This window comes from Platichthys flesus, chromosome 18 (genome assembly GCF_949316205.1).
Source record: "Platichthys flesus chromosome 18, fPlaFle2.1, whole genome shotgun sequence".
Classification (NCBI taxonomy): domain Eukaryota; kingdom Metazoa; phylum Chordata; class Actinopteri; order Pleuronectiformes; family Pleuronectidae; genus Platichthys; species Platichthys flesus.
Window position 1 is genome coordinate 1,268,553 of NC_084962.1, and position 14,462 is coordinate 1,283,014.

The 14,462-nt window shown below is 39.8% G+C and overlaps 2 protein-coding genes across 2 annotated transcripts; both read left to right on the forward strand.

Annotated features, from left to right (window-relative positions):
- The first annotated feature begins 2,511 nt into the window (after positions 1-2,511).
- Positions 2,512-5,602, forward strand: LOC133973146 (B2 bradykinin receptor-like). The gene is made up of 2 exons (XM_062410817.1): positions 2,512-2,588; positions 3,690-5,602. Exons 1-2 carry the CDS (start codon positions 2,562-2,564, stop codon positions 4,752-4,754), a joined length of 1,092 nt encoding a protein of 363 aa, XP_062266801.1. The 5' UTR covers positions 2,512-2,561; the 3' UTR covers positions 4,755-5,602.
- A 778-nt stretch (positions 5,603-6,380) lies between these two features.
- katna1 (katanin p60 (ATPase containing) subunit A 1) lies at positions 6,381-14,207 on the forward strand. Its single transcript, XM_062412104.1, has 11 exons — positions 6,381-6,506; positions 7,480-7,645; positions 7,731-7,870; positions 8,927-9,116; positions 9,331-9,446; positions 10,871-10,976; positions 11,060-11,218; positions 11,506-11,632; positions 11,780-11,914; positions 12,764-12,890; positions 13,317-14,207. Exons 2-11 carry the CDS (start codon positions 7,484-7,486, stop codon positions 13,513-13,515), a joined length of 1,461 nt encoding a protein of 486 aa, XP_062268088.1. The 5' UTR covers positions 6,381-6,506; positions 7,480-7,483; the 3' UTR covers positions 13,516-14,207.
- The last annotated feature ends 255 nt before the right edge of the window (positions 14,208-14,462 follow it).

Below are 14,462 nucleotides of genomic sequence, written 5' to 3' on the forward strand. Positions count from 1 at the left end.
TAAAGTTTTTAGCAGCATTGATAAGGTTAAACATTTATGAAGGATAACTGAAGGTCAATGAATTGATGAGTCATTGTCGGCAATGGTCGAGTATCGGGGGAGAAATACTACGTATCAAGCAGTCCTGCTGCAATCATAGTCTATGGTCAGCAGCCAGCAAGATCACGATCCACCATCAAGATCGGATGCCACTATTATCCACAGTCATTGTCCACTGCCTCCAATTAGGATCCATCATCAGCTTCCACCTCGGTCGTGGTCCACCACCATTATCAGATGCCAACATGATAAAGGATCCGCCATTATTATTACGATCAGCCAGCACGATGCAGAATACGCCAAACTGGATCCACCATTACGATCTCTGATACGCCACCCACAGATCGTAATCCATGATATGGCCACAGCTGCGGCCCGGAATCTGCTGACGATGAGTCAAAGGGACTCCAGGGAAGGGGTCAAGGCAGTAACAGGTATTGATGAGATATGAATTACTTTGATGTGATAATGATTTAAGAAGAGGAAGGAGAAGCTGGAAAGAGAAACTCTGTGTGTCATGTGTCACCCAACCTTAATCTAGACCTATAGCAGCATAACTAAGAGCAGGTCTAAGACAAGCCTGGACCAGCTCTAACTATAAGCTTTATCAAAAAGGAAGGTTTCAAGCCAACTCTTAGACTCACAGATGGTGTCTTCATCCCGAACTGAAAGTGAGAGTTTATTCCACAGGAGAGGGGCTTGATGGCTGAAAGCTTTGGCTCCTACTCTACCTTTAAATGGTAAATGGTTTTATATTTATATAGCGCTTTTCTAGTCTGATGATGACCACTCAAAGCGCTTTACAGTACAGTTTGCATTCACACATTCAAACACACACTCACACAGTCCATTTAATTGCAGCACTTTGTTATTCTATGGGGGGCCATTTAGGGTTCAGCATCTTGCCCAAGGACACTTCGGCATGCAGATGGGTCAGACTGGGGATCAAACCGCCGTCCTTCAGGTTGGAGGATGACCACTCTACTCCTCAGCCACAGCCGCCACCTTTAGAGACTTTAGGGACGACAAGTAAGCCTGAATTCTGGGAGTGGAGTGCTCTAGTGGGTTGATAAGGTAATAACAGCTCTTTAAGGTAAAATGGCGCCATATTATTAAGGGCCTTGAAGGTGAGGAGGAGAATTTAAAATTCTATTCTAGATTTAACTGGAAGCCAGTGTAGTGATGCTAATACTGGAGAAATGTGCTCTCTTTTCTTGATTCTTGTCAGGACATGTGCTGCAGCATTTTGGACAAGCTGCAGAGTCTCTAACGACTTACTGCTGAAGCCTGATTATAATGAATTACAATAATCAAGTCTGGATGTAACAAAGGTGTGGACTAGTTTTTCTGCATCTTTTTGCGAAGGACAGGTCTGATTTTTGAAATATTACACAAGTGGAAAAAAGCGGTCCTAGAAATTTGTTTTAAGTGAGATATCACATCAACAATGGCATTGGATCTTTTCACCAAAAGCTCTGTTGACATATCTTCGTCTGTGTATACTATGTGTATGACACCACTTTTTCATCCTGAGATCTGTGATGGAAATCTGGAGATACAAGAAGCTGGAAACAACAAAGTTATCTACGTGTATTTAATAAGGGGCTTTCTGCAGAAAGGATCAACACAGGGAGTCACAAGGAGCTCAGAGTGATGATGAAGAACAGTCAAAAGCACAGGTCTTATATAGCAGGACTTAGGGCTGTTCTTCTGGACCAATCCAGACAGGTTCCATAGGTGGGGGAAGGAGAGGAATCTAAACATTAACAGCTGATTCACATTGTATTCATATCATAAACAGTTCCATCCCTAAAACAGCACAAGTCATAAACAATTTGGCGTATGTAAATACAAGTCATAAAAGTCTCTTGACAAGTCTTCAAACACTTACTGTTCCAAATGCAAAATAGTTTGTCAACCATGTTTAGTCAATTTTTCTACTACCGATCTTTTTCCAATTTTGCTTTTGTCGCATGTTGGAAGTATCCCCCCCCCCCCCCCTTGCTAAAAAGCCATTCCTTTGAACCAGCACGTGTGTTTTCTGTCATTCCACAAAACACTTTTGCTGAGAACACATGACTCACATAATCTTCCAGTAAAACAACATTCCTCATATTTTGACTCTTATCCAGCTGTGACTCCTCAGCAGCTGCTGAAGTTCATATATTCCTCTCACTCCAATTCTCCAAATCGTCCAGGAAGTCGGACCAATATCAGTTTTTTCTCATGGAGACAAGCATCAAAGATTACATTCAGTCCAACCTCGTTATTAAATTGACTGTTTATCATCAATCACTGAGTCAGGGAGAGAAGTAAAAGCATAACGCTGTTGGACTGTGAATCCCATTTTGGTGAGCCGGAACACAGCACTAGCTGTGGGGGAAAAAACTGACAATGTGTGACGCACTGATGATCTCTGGCGTCTGCACGTATAAAACTCACCAGCCTCCCAGTGCTCACTTCAGAGCAGGCTCGATCACTAAGGTGATTATCAGCAGGGTCTGAACATCAGGGCAATCTGGATGGATGGACAGAGCCACAGAAATAAGGTAGGTCTTTCAGAAGCTTCTGACGAAGTACAGAGGAAAGAGTATTTCATGGCTTATCTTTCTTAAGTGCATCAATTGGTAGAATGCACATTAGATATTTAAACTTACATCTCTTCATTATAGTGTAGTCCCTGCAGTAAACAACCTTGTTGCTTGATGATTAGGCCATTTCTGCTGTCTGATCTATGTTTGCCTCGAGGTCTTTACTGTCAGAAAGCCTCAATGGTAGAAAGGCTTTTTGGCTTCAGTTTTCATTTGCAGCTTGGTTAAGTTTAGGCAACAAAATGACTTGGTCAAATTCAGGAAACGATGATGGTTTGGTTTTAAAAAGACTATTTCACAACGTTGGCCACAAGTGAAGGCTTCGTGGCATAACTTTTGGAAGACAAACTTTTCCCGTCTGCTGGAGAGTCTCAGACACCAAAAGTGTAAATTGTCAAGAAACTATATATGTCACATGTATGAATAAGGAGGGAAAGTAGCTGAGTCACTGAGATTGTATCTGTTGCTCATAAACTATGCTTCATTTCAACAGGAATTTCTTATGGAGGCAGAGACATTCATCAGGGATATGTAGTCTGAGCAGGAATGCTGGAAATGTGTTCGTCCAACTTTACGCAATAACAGCCCTTTCGAAATCACAAAAAGACACAGCATAAATAACATCCCTTAAGGTTTGTGTGAGAGAAAAATATGCTTTTATTATATCACACATTGACTACTTCAACAGCCTGTTTATCTGACAGTCTATATCCTCCATCTCCATTTTTATTAAATATTTTCTCTTGATTGCATGAAATAGTCAGACACCACTGCAGGGAAAAGAGTTGTCAGAACCACTGACCACTAAGGGAGAATATAGGTGTCCCTAGTGTTACAGGCTGTGAAGGTGAATGTGGTTTTTCTGTTTTTGCTGAAATAATATTAGATGAAGTTCAGATATTAGAGAGGACAATCAGTGCACATCTTTAAAACTATTTTTAAATTGATATATTTATTCACTTTGTAAATCACATTGAGCATTCTGTTTTGATGAGTGTTACATTGTTATAATCCATGCTGGCATATGACAGTTTGACGAAGAATCGTTGTCATCCACAGTTTCCAATGGTTGTGAATGCATCTGACTGGTTGGTCCCGACTGTGGGCACAGAACAGGACCCCTGCAGTAACTACACTGAAGCTTGGCTGTGGCTGTCGTCCTTGCAGCCAGTCTACCTCGGTTTTATCAGCGTCATGGGGTTGGTGGGGAATGGCCTGGTTCTCTGTGTGTTTTGCCTGCAGAGGAAGCCCTGCACAGTGGCCGATATCTACCTGGGGAACCTGGCGGCTGCTGACCTGGTCATGATATCCTGCCTTCCCTTCTGGGCTGTCACCATCTCTCAAGGCTACCAGTGGGATTTTGGAGAGGCCCTTTGTAAGCTAGTCAATGTGGCCATCTCTATGAACTACATCTGCAGTGTTTTATTCCTCACACTGGTCAGTGTGGACCGATACCTGGCTCTGGTGAAGCCCATGAGCCCAAGCCGTCTGAGGAGAGCAGCCTGGGCCAAGCGTATCTGCTTGGGCATCTGGAGCCTGGGCTCCCTCTTCAGTCTGCCTATCCTGCTCTTCCGCACAGTGTCATACGTAGAGGATCCTGGGGTTGATGCCTGCATTCTCGTCTACCCCCATTCAGCATGGAGGTTGCACCACAACATCACAAGGAATGTATTGGGATTTCTTATCCCAGTTCTGGTGATTGTTTACTGTACCCGTCACATTGTGGCTGCACTGAACAATCGCGAAGCCAACGGACTCCCTGGGCTCAGAGCAGAGAGGAAGGCCACCTACTTGGTCCTGACTGTGCTGGCTGTCTTCCTCTTCTGCTGGACACCACACCAAGTGATGCGGTTTCTTGACACTTTGGATTACTTCCAGGTCACACCCGGATGCCTCTGGGGTCATGTCCTGGACATATGCATCCAGCTGTCCACATATCTGGCATACAGCAACAGTGCTGTTAACCCCTTCCTGTTTGTCATCGTGGGGAAGCATTTCAGGAGAAGGTCAAAGGAGGTGTTTGGAAAAACTCTGAACCCCTGGTTTAAAGAGTTGAGCTTCATTTCAATGAATACACTAAATCAAACACAACGTATAAGTAATGAAAAACTTGAAAACTCCTGACAGTAACAACAAAAAAATCAAACAAGTGGCTGTAGGAACATCTTTAGTGGTTACACAGAAAACTGTGATTAATGTAAAACATAAATTTATAGAAAAGGGAAATTGTTTACAGAAAGGTGCACATCCAGCAGGCATGGAAAGACTCAAGGGCTCGTTTAGAGATTTGTTTGCATCCACCTGGTGAATGCTATCATATGCACTACTTATATCTGTCTCTTTTTGTTGATGCAGTTCCTGCCCCTGGAACAGTAATGCCGAGCTCCACAGCAGACAATAGTGATCATAATGGAAAGGTTTTATACAATAAATATATTATAATATATAAAATAAGTGCTGATTAATGTCACTTTAACTGAAGTGTGTGGTGGCCTAACAAGATATCCATTGATCTGATGTTTTCCGGAAGATAATGTGATTTCTATCAATGGAGGTTTTTATTGTGATGTAAATAGTGAAAATATTGACAGCAGTCCCCTTGTGTCTCTGTGCCTGTTGTCTTTTCCATTTCCTTGTCTTGTCATTACTTTGTTTTTGTGATACATATTATATATATTTATCAATATTTTAAAATTTCCTTTCCAGTGCACAATACTGAAGGTTCATGTTGCAATTGAAACTAAATAACTACTGACAAGAGCTGACTATGAATCTCATTGTGATCAGTGACAATGTCTATTGTCTCTTAGCTTCTTCTGTCTATCACCATGTATATTATTATGTAGCCTGACTTTTCAGACCTGCACTATTATGCTCATGTGATTGAACTGAAGAAAGGGCCTATTGCTCTTTAAAAAATGTGTGTGCTCATAAAAAAAGTAGTTGAATAAAGAACCAATTGTCTATCAGTATTATTTGTAAGTCATTTAATCAACATGTGTTTTCTCTTTGATGGCGCTGGAGGTGAAATGAATAGGATTTATCCAGTAACAGAGACTCAAGATGGTTAAAAGGCTTAAATACAGAAGTTCTTAACAGAAATAATACTAACAGTCCAGTTGGAGTCTTTTACAGAATGGTAGACAGGAGTCTCAAGAGGAACATAGCAGAGCTGCCTGGCTGAGTAGCAAAGAGGAAGCAGCAGGTGAGACATTCGATTATTTTCAGGTTGATAAGTGAGATTTTTTCCAAGAATCTTTTCTTATATACTGTGGTTTGTAAATTATGGTTGTGTTTTGTGAATGGTTGTGTGTTTGGGAATCATTGTGTGTTTGGGAATTATTGTTGTTCTTTGTGCATTGTTGTGTTTGGTAAATTGTTGTTGTGATTTGCTAACTGTTGTTGTTTATTTGTGAATTGAGTTATGTTTGTGAATTTTTATTGTGTTTTGTGAAATGTTTTTAAGATTTGTGAATTATTGTGTGTTTTTGAGTTATGATTTTGAGTGATGTTTTTGAGTTATGATTTTGTTATTGTGTTTTACCATTAGTCGTTGTAATTTGTGCTTCCGGCCTTTACCACATTGAAGCTGTCTGCTCTTGCTGGAGAGAACAAACACCAACAAAACTGCTTTGACCAAACTTTTTAATAAAGTAACAAGTTAAAGTGAGTCGACTTTATTTTGAAGGTTATGTACGGAAGTCAAAACTTTTTGCTTCCCCTCAGTTGAAACATGTCTACAGTGAACGTTTGGCTGCCAGCCGCGCGCACGTCGTTTATAGGTGCTCGTGCCCGTGTAGTCGACACTGTTTGAAGGTCCACAGCGGAACTCGTCATAACAGATGCTCGGAGGATTCGACGTGGACCCAGGGAAAAGTTGAGTATAAAGCTGATGCTGACTGGTTTCCTGTTCACGTTTTGACCGATTGACTCACGTATGTTTGTGTGAACTGTTGTGTTCGTCGAGTTTTGTTAAGATAGTGTTTTATAGCAAAGAGAGAGAAAGGAAACCAACCGCTTGGCTCGAACTTCAGAGTGGAGGTTTATTGACGTAAACTCTGCTGCTCAATGTATATTCACAAACAGCCTGACAAAAAAACACCCTGACAAACAAACACCCTGACAGAAGAACAGCCTGACAGACACAGATATGTGTTTCAGCCATTGTTGGATAACCCTGGGACGCGCACATCTCACATGCAGACTTCTGTGTCGCATTTCGACACACACATTGTGACTAATCCGCCGAACTGAGAAACAGTTAGCTCCCTGTTCAAAGTCTGTGTGAAGGAATTCGAGCAAATGCCTTCGAACTGTACTTTTATCTTGGTATCAAGGTTACTTGTCTTTCTGTAGTTGTCTAATCAGCCAACACCAGTTTAGCGTGGAACCAACGGGTAATTGAAGGGATCCCTTACCAGTCAGGATTAGGCAAAATGTGTTTCTCACTATCTGGTCTTCCTGTGTGTGTCGATAATGTTTTTTACATTCGTACAAGACACATTTTGTTGCTAGAGAGTTCTAGAAAAAGAGCTTAAGGTCTAAACACACTGCTGTTAGACTTCACCAACATGATACCTGGTATATGGTGATAAATAACTGGACAAGTTTGTAACGTGTATCCATCACATTTGGTCTATATCGATCAACTTCTTAAGGTGTGACATTGTCGATTACGTGACTCGGATCAGTGATTATCTAAAGAAATTACTTTTTCGTTTTGTAATTATCAAAACTTGAGAAACGGAAGTAAAATCTGTCACAGTTAACCTGTTTGGAATTTTCTGTGTCCATCTATATGTTTTTTGCAGTACCCCGGTGGGCTGACATGTTGTGTCTGTTTTCACAGCAGCATGAGTCAACGAGAAATCAGTGAAAGCTTGAAGCTGGCCCGTGAGTACGCTTTGCTGGGAAACTACAACTCGGCCAGTGTTCTCTATCATGGACTGCTGGAACAGATCAAAAATTGTGTGTACACTTCACACGACAGCAGTTTGCAGCAGAAATGGCAGCAGGTATATGTGGCTTTAATTATTAGTCATATTATGTGAACAAGGAAAAGGAAAATAGGCTTTTCTGATGTTTGTGTTTGTTCCTCAGCTGTGGCAAGAAATTAGCGAAGAGAGCCGACAGCTTCAAAATATAATGTCAAATCTGGAGAATTTTCAGCTGGACACGGCGCCTGCTAAACCCAGTAACCACGGTGATTGTGATATCAGGCCTGTACATGTGGAGCCGAGGTATGGGGCTTGGTTGGTTACACACAACTAATAATCATTTTCATCTCCTTTTCATTCTGTTTAAAGCAATGTTCTGTGTTCATTGTTCCAAACCAGACTTTACTAACACTTGTAGCACAATTTCAGTCTTCACATTCACTGTTCACGTAATGTATGATCTTGAGTTGTATAGGCAGAGTTTTCACCAGCATTATAACACCCAGGCCCTGTGTTTCACAGCACATAAGACAAAATAAATGACTTAAGAGTCAGTATTTTTTTTCACGATTTGGCTTCTCTGTCCTCCCCCTCTGCCTGCTTGACTGAGAGCAGGGCTCGGGTGCCCTGACCCTATACATTAGAAAATGTCTGATAGAGATGAAGGGAGCAGCATTGACAATATATTGAGGAGTTATTGTCAGTCATGGTAGAGTATCAATCAAATTTTATGTGAGTAGGCATACTGTATATCAAGCAGATTTAATAATTGATTCATAATTGCATCATAGCCCTAAAGGCAGGCGCTTATAGATTCACACCATTAGGAGAAATAACTTTAAATAATTTCACATTTCCTTGGAATAATTTCAAATTCTGTAACCACCACCATCCCCAGAGGCAGATAGCCAATACGCCCCTTGAAAACCCAGGGAAAGCTCTATACTAGCTATTTGTCCATGACATAGTCATATGATTGAGATTAGCAAACCTGAGTCCCTGATGTGAGCTGGGTTTGTCCGTGGTCTGCCCTTTAGAAAGGTGGCCTGTAAACCTCACACTGCCTCTTTGTTTGGATGTTTTTATTTTATTCATCTTTTCTTCACTAATAAGTCACAGCAATGCACTTTTCAATTTCCTCAGATAATGTATTGTCTCATAGCTTTTATGTTTCCTCAGGGGAAGGGATTTATTTGCAACACACAGGATTTGTATAGCCCCTTTTTTTCTGTGTACACAATGTAAACAAAAGTAATTTAAGCAGTTATTTTTTAAGTCTGCTTCAGAATGACTATTCTGCTCGACTTGAAAGGTATTATGCTTGTTGCTCCATGTTCCTCCTTTTCTTTTTCTTCTCAGACATTCTCCTTGTCCTGTCAGGCGGCCTGCTAACCCCCATAAAGAGAGCAAACCTCCCAACAACCGGCTGAGCGCAGCTGTGAGGGCCCAGCAGAGGCAACGTGGAGCCAACGGGGACAGAAGCAAACCCTCCAAAGGCAAAGAAAAGAAAGAGGCAAAGGAAGCCAGTGGCAAAACAAAGGATGATAAGGTGAACACCATGCTCAAAAGAATGCACCACCCTCACCTTCGTTAAATTACACAACATACTTTATATTCAGTCACAACTGTTTGCATTATAAATTCAACACTATCCACTTGCTGCTTTTGTACCTACAGCCATGTCTAGCCTGTATTTCCAGTTTTGTGTGTGGGAGAAAACAGACCACATTGGTGATATTTAATGTTTCTTGTTTGTCTTCCAGAACAAAGTAGACTTCCAGGACAAAGAGATGAAAAAGTTCGATGGAACAGGATATGACAAAGACCTAGTGGAAGCTCTGGACAGAGATATAATATCTCAGAATCCAAACGTGAAGTGGTATGTTTTAAAAACAATTCACTGTTTATTGGCTTGATTTTTACAGAGGACACATGTTACTCATGTCACGTCATATGTAAATATATCCCAGGACCCTCTCTGTACTAGACAGGGATGAAATTATATAAATTAATCCCTGAACAGGAAAAACAATCAAAAGTTTGCTGTGTTACGGCGTTATTATTAAACTTATTATTTGAAGTTTTTTAGATGCTAAAAGAAGAGCCCCCCTGTGGTTAAGATGTGTCCATACAATTGTAAAGTCCCTGGTTTGGTTGTTTAGGTTGTTATCCTCTTTCTTTGTGTAATTTTCCATTGAGACTTTCAGTTCTCAAGTAAAGACAAAAGACAAATCAACTAGAAGGGCACATGCCTCCATGAAAACTAAAATCCTATCTCCCCATGTTCAAAAAAGGGAAAACATTTCCTGGATCCAACTTCATCAAATCCACTCCATATTGAATGAGTTCTTCCCTGGCCCATGCACCACTCTTCAATTATACAATTGGTTCAGTAGTCTTTCGTAATCCTGCTAATAGAAAAACAGACAAATACAAAAATAAAAAAAAATTACCTCCTTGTTGGACGTAAAAAGTGAAACAATATTAAGTGTTGATAAGTCACATTCAATTTTAACAAATTTAATTTATATAGACACATATCCAAGCCACATATACTAAAATTCTTTACAGGCTTAATGTTGTGTGCTGCATATGACATCCTATGTCCTTAGACTGTTGAAGTGGAATTTATTTTCTGCAACATAAAATACTTAACTGAGTAGCCATTAAAATTAACAATTGTTGAAGTTTAAAATTAAACATCTTATATTTGTGAGATGCAAAGCTGCCTTAAATCTTTCATCGGAAGTCACTCACCAGATACCAGTTAGTCACTCTTGGCTATAACTGAGGCAATTGTAGCTGTTATCAATATATAAAGTTGCTTCAAGCCTCTTAACCCTGCTCTCAATTGCATTTTTTGAACACATATTAAATGGATACAATTTTTATTTTTTACCAATAACAACAAAGTAGAAACATAGATATAAATATCAAAACGATTAAAATTTGTATCTGAATCATTTGATAACAAATTAAAAGGTGTCTGGATTGTGTATCTCTGCACATTGAAGACTTGTCAAAGATAAAAGTGAGAGTGTTTCGCTTCATGTCACTGTCAGGGATGATATTCTCCAAATCAGTAAGTGAAGCTCAGTGATTTTTCAAATCCTGGATTAGACTGCTTATTTGACAGATATCAAATGGTAAAATAGATTGGGATTGGGGACAAATCTTGATCAGGATATAATATAATGTCTAAGATGCCAACTCGTAGCTTTGGACAAATGTAGGTAGACAGTGTTTTTTAACGTGCTCTGATTGGACTTCCTTTGAACTGATAAATCTCGTTTTAACCTGTAGGGAACACATCGCAGACTTGGAAGATGCAAAAAAACTACTGAAAGAAGCGGTTGTGTTGCCTATGTGGATGCCAGCATTTTTCAAAGGCATAAGAAGACCTTGGAAGGTATAGGTTTAGGAGACTTCAGTTGGTTTTCTGTAGCTTTTATTCTTACATGTATTACATGTAACTCTTTTTCTGACTTTTAGGGTGTGCTCATGGTGGGACCCCCAGGCACAGGGAAAACCCTTTTGGCCAAAGCAGTTGCTACTGAATGCAGAACCACGTTCTTCAACGTTTCCTCATCTACTCTCACCTCCAAGTACAGAGGGGAATCTGAGAAGCTAGTTCGCCTTCTTTTTGAAATGGTAAGATCAAATGCATTATGTGGTCAGGTTTTTTGAGGATAAGGCTCATCTTATTATTACACCTGTAGTATTTAAGTTGTATCCCTTCTGATGGTCAATATACATCTTAAATGCCATTGTAAAATTTACAGATGAGGGGAAAAAAATACTTCTCACTCTCTCCTTGGCATGAAATAATACTTAGTTGAGAACAGTGAATGAAATGATTGTGGTAAAGAAGTATAAAATAATTTCTTTCAGCTAATTGTTTTGGTCAGAAGGTACAGTAAATGTTTTTCCACATGTAGGCCCGATTCTACGCCCCCACTACAATCTTCATTGATGAGATTGACTCCATTTGCAGCCGCAGAGGGACATCGGAGGAACATGAGGCCAGCCGCAGAGTCAAGGCAGAACTACTGGTGCAGATGGATGGTATAACGCTAATAATGCCATCATAAATCTATTCACCAAGTCTAATTATATAATCATTCTTCGCTATATATTTTTGTTATGTGGAAACTGCAGAATCCTCTTAAGGGAAGCATTTGGTCATTTCACACTGTTGTTGCTGTTATTTAGGTGTTGGTGGAGCATCAGAAAACGAGGACCCATCAAAGATGGTGATGGTCCTGGCTGCCACCAACTTCCCTTGGGATATTGATGAAGCTCTGAGGAGACGACTTGAGAAGAGGATCTACATCCCTCTGCCTTCAAGTAAAGTCATTTTCTTTATTGTATAGCAGTGTAGTCTTCATACATACTTGTGACTATTTGGATGTTTTCAAATGAAAGTTACTGCCAACTCTGTAATCTGGCCTGCATTATTTTATTTTTTATTATTAACAATAATAATAATATTACTACTACTACTAGTGCAGATTATTTTGTAAACCTGCCTTTTAGGAATGGGCTGTTGGCCTGTGGTAATGCTCCTGAGCCACTTCAGATTCAGTCCCTATCTTAAATGGTACACATCCTCAAACAACTTTGCAATTAATGTTATTACTGGACGCCACACAGTGAAGCAGTCGTCCAGCTGTGATTGTGTTGTTTTACTATATTTCTTCAAATACTGACGAGATCTGCAGAAGGCGACACTCCTTTCTTAGAGATTGACTTCTGTTAGAGGCAATCTCTTAATTTCTAATTGCTTAGGTAGAACAGGTCATATTTTAGTAGGTAGCCTACTGGCATTTTAATGAACATCTCTAGGCAACAGCCAGATGGATGACAAAAAGTACGACAAAGCAAAGTGGTTATGCACATGAACCCACAGTAACTGAAATAAGACAATGATACTCTGATATTACTTCATTAATTTCTTCAGAGCAACACAGTGTTGTAATCATCATGATTTATATATTTTTTTTATGAAATCAAAGCAGTAGTATTGAGCATTATGTTTAAGTGGTGTGCAAATTATATGACCTTTGTTTTTACCCTAGCATGTATTTGGGTGCCAGGCTTTATTAGACCAGATTTTTATCAGTAAACCCAGTGTATGTGGAGGCCACTACAGGCTCTGAAACTGGCTGCTCCACTCATTTCACACTCTGTTTGCAGCCAAGGGGCGAGTGGAGCTGCTGAGGATCAACCTGAAGGAACTGGAGCTGACCAGCAATGTGGACTTTGCCAAGATTTCAGATAAGATGGAGGGTTACTCAGGAGCCGACATCACCAACGTTTGCAGGTACAGCAATTCTCCATAACTAATTGACAAAAGTTTTTGTAAACTATATCCGTGTTGTAGCTACAACAATGACAGGTGACTGTAATGTATCTTCATTTCCCTGCTGTCCACCACTGAGTGTACTGTGTTTAAAAGGTACCCTGATAGTCTTTTTAAAATGGAAGAACATTTTCAGAGGAATAAGTTCTAGAGTTTAACTTCTAGTCAATTTAAAGTCAGAATGATTAGACAACAAATCTTAGAACATAGAACCCACCTTTTTAAGAATGTGCATGTAAAATAATCTAACAATTTGTCCCTCAGTTTTTTCTGATTACAAAGATTTCAGTTAATCACTTTAAAAGCAATGGCTGGAAGGATTCATGTGGAATGTGAGAAATTCCTGTGATTAAAAGTTTATGCTCATAGTGGTGTCTGATGCTGCAGGGATGCGTCTCTGATGGCCATGAGACGAAGAATAGAGGGCCTGACGCCAGAAGAAATCCGCAACATTTCCCGGGATGAGATGCACATGCCTACCACCATGGAGGACTTTGAGTCTGCTCTGAGGAAAGTGTCCAAATCTGTGTCTGCATCTGATCTGGAGAAGTATGAGAAGTGGATTGATGAGTTCGGGTCCTGCTGAAAAAAAGGCAGACGTCCAAGTTGTGTGTATGTGTGCGTCACTGAATTGAGTGAGTAATCTATGTTAAAGGGTGTTTTAGAATGGCTGTGTGCGTTTAGAGCTGTGGCTGTTTGTTTATTTCAGAAGCAGCTCACTGACATGGAAGAGGGTAACGTCCATTACATTAGGTAAATAAATGCACTTGACTAGAACCTCTTTCCATTGTACATTATGTTAATGTCCAAGTCTAACAGGTGACTAAAGACAGGTGACTGAAGAATGAATGGCTGAAAGTAGTAGTCGATTTTTCTCATGGGATACCAAATAGTTATGGACTCATTCATAATGCAAATTATTTGAATTGCAAAAATGTTTTATGATCTTAAAACCAGCAAACATGTTCAACAAATGAGATGTATGTGTGTTCCTGCAGTAGAGTTCATTTCCACAGATGTTGTTCTGTTACTTTGCCTTTCGAAGTGTCCTAACGTTTGCTTGGTACCATTGTATCTGACCATGAGTTACTGAGTCAACAGCCCATCAATTGTTATCCCTATTTAGTTATTTTCTTTCTTTGCACTTATTTTGAAAGAAAGAACCACACATGTTCACGAAATGATGGATATGTGTGGTTCTGTCTGGAGATTTTTATAAACACAACACTAGCAAGATATTTCATTGAATAAAGTTAACAATTTCTATGGATATATTTACGTTGCCTTACCTGTGTGTTTATTTAGAGGTTGGATTTAGAGTGTGATAGTTGTTGGCTGGAGACAGTTTGTACTTTATTTTGAGCCTGACAGTTGATGATCCCCGCATCCTGTTGTGGTTATAGGTGGAACAAATGAAGCTTGGTTTATCAGCTTTAGCTATCAAACTTTATCTGTTTGATTTAAAGTGTTGCTTGTGTGCAACATAAATACAAATATTTGCCTTGACTTAAAACAGTTTTAAGTCCTTCAATA